General features: G+C 46.7%; 1 protein-coding gene across 1 annotated transcript in view; it reads left to right on the top strand.

The window, feature by feature from the left end:
• The window catches only part of LOC129837089 (dolichyl-diphosphooligosaccharide--protein glycosyltransferase subunit STT3B-like), a 49406-nt gene that overhangs the window by 41014 nt on the left and 892 nt on the right, over window positions 1-7500 (top strand). The window contains exons 6-9 of the mRNA XM_055903003.1: window positions 921-1019; window positions 2778-2924; window positions 5950-5998; window positions 7129-7283. Of these exons, the coding sequence (XP_055758978.1) occupies window positions 921-1019; window positions 2778-2924; window positions 5950-5998; window positions 7129-7283 (450 nt within the window). The remainder of the gene's footprint in view (window positions 1-920; window positions 1020-2777; window positions 2925-5949; window positions 5999-7128; window positions 7284-7500) is intronic.

Genomic DNA, 7500 nt, shown 5'->3' with positions numbered 1-7500 from the left:
CTCTGATGGATGCCTGGTCTCCTTGCTGTCCCACAGTGTTACCTCAGGGTTCTGGTCAACGGTAGTGCACTATATATAGAATAGGGTGCCTCTCTCTCTCTCGTTCTCTCTCTCTCTCTTTCTCTGTGTTTCTGGTGTGTTAACCCTGTCTCTCTCTCTCTGGTGTGTTAACCCTGTCTGTCTCTCTCTCTGTGTTTCTGGTGTGTTAACCCTGTCTGTCTCTCTGTGTTTCTGGTGTGTTAACCCTGTCTGTCTCTCTGTGTTTCTGGTGTGTTAACCCTGTCTGTCTCTCTGTGTTTCTGGTGTGTTAACCCTGTCTGTCTCTCTGTGTTTCTGGTGTGTTAACCCTGTCTGTCTCTCTGTGTTTCTGGTGTGTTAACCCTGTCTGTCTCTCTCTCTGTGTTTCTGGTGTGTTAACCCTGTCTGTCTCTCTCTCTGTGTTTCTGGTGTGTTAACCCTGTCTGTCTCTCTGTGTTCCTGGTGTGTTAACCCTCTCTCTCTCTGTGTGTTTCTGGTGTGTTAACCCTGTCTGTCTCTCTGTGTTTCTGGTGTGTTAACCCTGTCTGTCTCTCTGTGTTTCTGGTGTGTTAACCCTGTCTGTCTCTCTGTGTTTCTGGTGTGTTAACCCTCTCTCTCTCTCTGTGTTTCTGGTGTGTTAACCCTGTCTGTCTCTCTCTCTGTGTTTCTGGTGTATTAACCCTGTCTGTCTCTCTGTGTTTCTGGTGTGTTAACCCTGTCTGTCTCTCTGTGTTTCTGGTGTGTTAACCCTGTCTGTCTCTCTGTGTTTATGGTGTGTTAACCCTGTCTCTCTCTCTGTGTTTCTGGTGTGTTAACCCTGTCTCTCTCTCTGTGTTTCTGGTGTGTTAACCCTGTCTGTCTCTCTGTGTTTCTGGTGTTTTAAACCCTGTCTGTTTCCACAGCTTACAGTACGTTCTACATCGTTGGTCTGGTGCTCTCCATGCAGATCCCCTTTGTGGGGTTCCAACCAATCAGGACCAGCGAACACATGGCTGCAGCAGGTAAGAACCAATCACCTGAGACAGTGATGTCACCCCCTGATGCTGCCCGTGTACAGAGTTCCCTCTGGACGTTTCCTGTCATCACCCCCAGCTCCAGACCACTGATTAGATCGATAGACAGCCATGTACCGGTTATATAGGGAGACGTATATTGTGATACAGTGAGCTCAAAGTATTGGGACAGTGACTGTTTTATGGGTTGTTTTAACAGAGGAGGTGAGCGTTTTGGGGGGGGGGGGGTTGGGGGGTATGATATTTGAGCATCTAACTTTCCCACTCATCACGATTCATTCAGGGTTATCCATAAAATGCATACAACAAATGTGTAAAGTCACAGGCTTGATGTAGTCATTAATGTAGTCGGCTCTGAATACGGGGGACAAATACTTTACTTTTGACTATTTTAATACACATATGTGAATTTTGTCCCAATACTTTTGGTCTCGTAAAACGGGAGGACTATGTACAAAAAGTTTTTTATTTTTAATTTTTATGGTTAATCCGATATGAAAATATCCTATTAAATCTGAGTCTGCACTTTATCCTCCTAGTCGTAGTTTTAAATCCAAAGTGCAGGAGTACAGAGACAAATCAACAGAAGATGGGTCCCTGCTGTCCTAGTACTTCTGGAGCTCACTGTATATTAGACCTCCTATAGACATAGAGATACATGGTGCTGTGATGGATGCTGGTTTATATACCCCTCCCTCTCCCTACCTGTACAGGTATAATGTAAACTCTCTCTCCCTACCTGTACAGGTATAATGTAAACTCTCTCTCCCTACCTGTACAGGTATAATGTAAACTCTCTCTCCCTACCTGTACAGGTATAATGTAAACTCTCTCTCTACCTACCTGTACAGGTATAATGTAAACTCTCTCTCCCTACCTGTACAGGTATAATGTAAACTCTCCCTCCCTACCTGTACAGGTATAATGTAAACTCTCTCTCCCTACCTGTACAGGTATAATGTAAACTCTCTCTCCCTACCTGTACAGGTATAATGTAAACTCTCTCTCCCTACCTGTACAGGTATAATGTAAACTCTCTCTCCCTACCTGTACAGGTATAATGTAAACTCTCTCTCCCTACCTGTACAGGTATAATGTAAACTCTCTCTCCCTACCTGTACAGGTATAATGTAAACTCCCTCTCTCCTCTCTCCTCCCCCTCTCTCCCTCTTCTCTTTCCTCTCTCCCCCCTCTCTCTCTCTCTCCTCACCTCCCCCTTCTCCCCCCTCTCTCCCGCTCTCTCTCTCCTGCTCTCTCTCGCATCTCGCCTCCCCCTCTTTCTCTCTCTTCTCTCCTCGCCCTTCTCTCTCCTCTTTCCTCTCTCCCCCTCTCTCTCTCTCTCCTCACCTTCCCCTTCTCTTTCCTCTCTCCCCCCTCCCTCTCCTGCTCTTTCTCTCTCTCTCCTCACCTCCCCCTTCTCTTTCCTCTCTCCCCCTCTCTCGCTCTCTCTCTCGTCTCTCCTTGCCTCCCCCTCTTTCTCTCTTTCTCTCCTCGCCTCCCCCTCTTTCTCCCCCCCCTCCCCCTCTTTCTCTCATCTCTCCTCGCCTCCCTCTCCCCTCTTTCTCTCATCTCTCCTCGCCTCCCTCTCCCCTCTCTCTCTCGTCTCTCCTCCCCTCCCCCTCTCTCTCCTCTCTCCTCACCTCCCCCTCTCTCTCCTCCCCCTCTCTCTCCTCCCCCTCTCTCTCCTCCCCCTCTTACTCGTCTCTCCTCCCCTCCCCCTCTCTCTCCTCCCCCTCTCTCTACCAGGTGTGTTTGCATTGCTCCAGGCCTATGCCTTCCTCCAGTACCTGAAAGACAGACTGACCAGACAGGAGTTTCAGACCCTCTTCTTCCTGGGGGTCTCTCTGGCTGCTGGGGCGGTCTTCCTCACTGTTATATACCTGACTTATACAGGTAGGTCTTCCTCACTGTTATATACCTGACTTATACAGGTAAGTCTTCCTCACTGTTATATACCTGACCTATACAAGCAGGTCTTCCTCACTGTTATATACCTGACTTATACAGGTAGGTCTTCCTCACTGTTATATACCTGACTTATACAGGTAGGTCTTCCTCACTGTTATATACCTGACTTATACAGGTAGGTCTTCCTCACTGTTATATACCTGACTTATACAGGTAGGTCTTCCTCACTGTTATATACCTGACCTATACAAGTAGGTCTTCCTCACTGTTATATACCTGACTTATACAGGTAGGTCTTCCTCACTGTTATATACCTGACTTATACAGGTAGGTCTTCCTCACTGTTATATACCTGACTTATACAGGTAGGTCTTCCTCACTGTTATATACCTGACTTTTACAGGTAGGTCTTCCTCACTGTTATATACCTGACTTATACAGGTAGGTCTTCCTCACTGTTATATACCTGACTTATACAGGTAGGTCTTCCTCACTGTTATATACCTGACTTATACAGGTAGGTCTTCCTCACTGTTATATACCTGACTTATACAGGTAGGTCTTCCTCACTGTTATATACCTGACTTATACAGGTAGGTCTTCCTCACTGTTATATACCTGACTTATACAGGTAGGTCTTCCTCACTGTTATATACCTGACTTATACAGGTAGGTCTTCCTCACTGTTATATACCTGACTTATACAGGTAGGTCTTCCTCACTGTTCTATACCTGACTTATACAGGTAGGTCTTCCTCACTGTTATATACCTGACTTATACAGGTAGGTCTTCCTCACTGTTATATACCTGACTTATACAGGTAGATCTTCCTCACTGTTATATACCTGACCTATACAAGTAGGTCTTCCTCACTGTTATATACCTGACTTATACAGGTAGGTCTTCCTCACTGTTATATACCTGAATTATACAGGTAGGTCTTCCTTACTGTTATATACCTGACTTATACAGGTAGGTCTTCCTCACTGTTATATACCTGACTTATACAGGTAGGTCTTCCTCACTGTTATATACCTGACTTATACAGGTAGGTCTTCCTCAATGTTATATACCTGACTTATACAGGTAGGTCTTCCTCACTGTTATATACCTGACTTATACAGGTAGGTCTTCCTCACTGTTATATACCTGACCTATACAAGTAGGTCTTCCTCACTGTTATATACCTGACTTATACAGGTAGGTCTTCCTCACTGTTATATACCTGACTTATACAGGTAGGTCTTCCTCACTGTTATATACCTGACTTATACAGGTAGGTCAACACTGTGCTGTTATATACCTGACTTACTGTATACAGGTACAGTGGCTTGCGAAAATATTCCCCCCCCTTGGCATTTTTCCTATTTTGTTGCCTTACAACCTGGAATTAAAATTGATTTTGGGGGGGTTGTATCATTTGATTTACACAACATACCTACCACTTTGAAGATGCTAAATATTTTGTTATTGTGAAACAAACAAGAAATAAGCGTGCATAACTATTCACCCCCTCAAAGTCAATATTTTGTAGAGCCACCTTTTGCAGCAATTACAGCTGCAAGTCTCTTGGGGTATGTCTCTATAAGCTTGGCACATCTAGCCACTGGGATTTTTACCCATTCTTCAAGGAAAAACTGCTCCAGCTCCTTCAAGTTGGATGGTGTACAGCAATGGTGTACAGCAATCTTTAAGTGATACCAAAGATTCTCAATTGGATTGAGGTCTGGGCTTTGACTAGGTCATTCCAATACATTTAAATGTTTCCCCTTAAACCACTCAAGTGTTGCTTTAGCAGTATGCGTAGGGTCATTGTCCTGCTGGAAGGTGAACCTCCGTCCCAGTCTCAAATCTCTTGAAAACTGAAACAGGTTTCCATGAAGAATTTCCCTGTATTTAGCGCCATCTATCATTCCTTCAACTCTAACCAGGTTCCCAGTCCCTGCTGATGAAAAACATCCCCACAGCATGATGCTGCCTCCACCATGCTTCACTGTGGGGATGAGGTTCTCAGGGTGATGAGAGGTGTTGGGTTTGCGACAGACATAGCGTTTTCCTTCTCATCTGACCAGAGTACCTTCTTCCTTATGTTTGGGGAGTCTCCCACATGCCTTTTGGCGAACACCAAACATGTTTGCTTATTTTTTCTGGACATTCTTCCGTAAAGCCCAGCTCTGTGGAGTGTACGGCTTAAAGTGGTCCTATGGACAGATACTCCAATCTCCGCTGTGGAGCTTTGCAGCTCCTTCAGGGTTATCTTTGGTCTCTTTGTTGCCTCTCTGATTAATGTCCTCCTTGCCTGGTCTGTGAGTTTTGGGGGGCGGTCCTCTCTTGGCAGGTTTGTTGTGGTGCCATATTCTTTCATTTTTTAATAATGGATCTAAATGGTGCTCCGTGGGATGTTTAAAGTTTCAGATATTTTTTTATAGCCCAACCCTGATCTGTACTTCTCCACAACTTTGTCCCTGACCTGTTTGGAGAGCTCCTTGGTCTTCATGGTGCCTCTTGCTTAGTGCTGTTACAGACTCTGGGGCCTTTCAGAACAGGTGTATAAATACTGAGATCATGTGACACTTAGATTGCACACAGGTGGACGTTATTTAATTAATTATGTGACTTCTGAAGGTAATTGGTTGCACCAGATCATATTTAGGGGCTTCATAGCAAAGGGGGTGAATACATATGCATGCACCACTTTTCCGTTTTTAATTTTAATGAATTTTTTGAAACAAGTAATTTTTTTAATTTCACTTCACCAATTTGGACTATTTTGTGTATGTCAGTGACATGAAATCCAAATAAAAATAATTTTAAATTACGGGTTGTAATGCAACAAAATAGGAAAAACGACAAGTGCAAGGCACTGTAGGTCAACACCAGGGATGGGCAGTTTAGGAGTCAGGAGTCAGGAGTTTGAATGGGAATCAAGTGTTGGTCCTCAAATCCTAACGTGTGATGGTTTACTTGATCATAACTGTGCTGTACTTAGTAATGTTCATTGTGTTTTAGGACACATCGCTCCTTGGAGTGGTCGATTCTATTCACTGTGGGATACAGGGTAAGTGCACTAAACAGTACACACACACACACACACACACACGTACACACACACACACACGTACACACACACACACGTACACACACACACACACACACACACACACACACACACACACACACACACACACACACACACACACACACACCACACACACACACGTACACACACACACACACACACACACACACACACGTACACACACACGTACACACCACACACACACACACACACACACACACACACACACACACACACACACGTACACACACACACACACACACCACACACACACACACACACACACACACACACACACACACACACACACACACGTACACACACACACACACACACACACACACACACACACACACACACACACACACACACACACACACACACACACACACAACCTCTGCTGTAGAGAGATAAGGCTGTCAGAGTTCCCAATCAGCTGTCTATTTGTCTCAGAGAAAGTGTTCTGCTGCAGTGCAGTGTGGGTCATGTCAACGTGTGTCCAGTTTTACTCTCCGTGGATCCCCTTTACCAAGGAAACACTGTGTTCCTCTTTCTGTCAATGTACACTCACTTCCTGTAGCCGCAACCTTCCACAGGCACTTCAGATAAATCTCCCCCTCTCTCTTCTCCCTCCCTCCCCCTCTCTCTTCTCCCTCCCTCCCCCTCTCTCTTCTCCCTCCCTCCCCCACTCTCTTCTCCCTCCCTCTCCCTCTCTCTTCTCCCTCCCTCACCCCCCTCTCCCTCTCTCTTCTCCCTCCCTCCCCCTCTCTCTTCTCCCTCCCTCACCCCCTCTCCCTCTCTCTTCTCCCTCCCTCCCTCACCCCACCCCCTCTTCCTCTCTCTTCTCCCTCCCTCCCTCAACCCACCCCCTCTCCTTCTCTCTTCTCCCTCCTCTCCTCTCCCTCCCTCCCTCCCTCAACCCACCCCCTCTCCCTCTCTCTTCTCCCTTTTCTCCCTCCCCCCCTCTCTCCCTCACCCCACCCCCTCTCCCTCTCTCTTCTCCCTCCCTCCCTCTGCCCACCCCCTCTCCCTCTCTCTTCTCCCTCCCTCCCTCTGCCCACCCCCTCCTCCTCTCTCTTCTCCCTCCTCTCCCTCCCTCCTCTCTCCAGGTATGCTAAGATCCACATCCCCATCATAGCTTCTGTGTCGGAGCACCAGCCCACCACCTGGGTGTCGTTCTTCTTCGACCTCCACATCCTGGTCTGTACCTTTCCTGCTGGACTCTGGTTCTGCATCAAGAACATCAACGACGAGAGAGTCTTCGGTAAGATGGCAGCCGACACACACACGCACGCACGCACGCACGCACGCACGCACGCACGCACGCACGCACACACACACACACACACACACACACACACACACAGTGACACACACACACACGCACACACACACACACACACACACACACACACACACACACACACACACACACACACACACACACACACACACACACACACACACAGTGACACACACAG

This window comes from Salvelinus fontinalis, chromosome 38, assembly GCF_029448725.1.
Source record: "Salvelinus fontinalis isolate EN_2023a chromosome 38, ASM2944872v1, whole genome shotgun sequence".
Classification (NCBI taxonomy): Eukaryota; Metazoa; Chordata; class Actinopteri; order Salmoniformes; family Salmonidae; genus Salvelinus; species Salvelinus fontinalis.
This window is presented reverse-complemented; position numbering and strand designations above follow the sequence as displayed.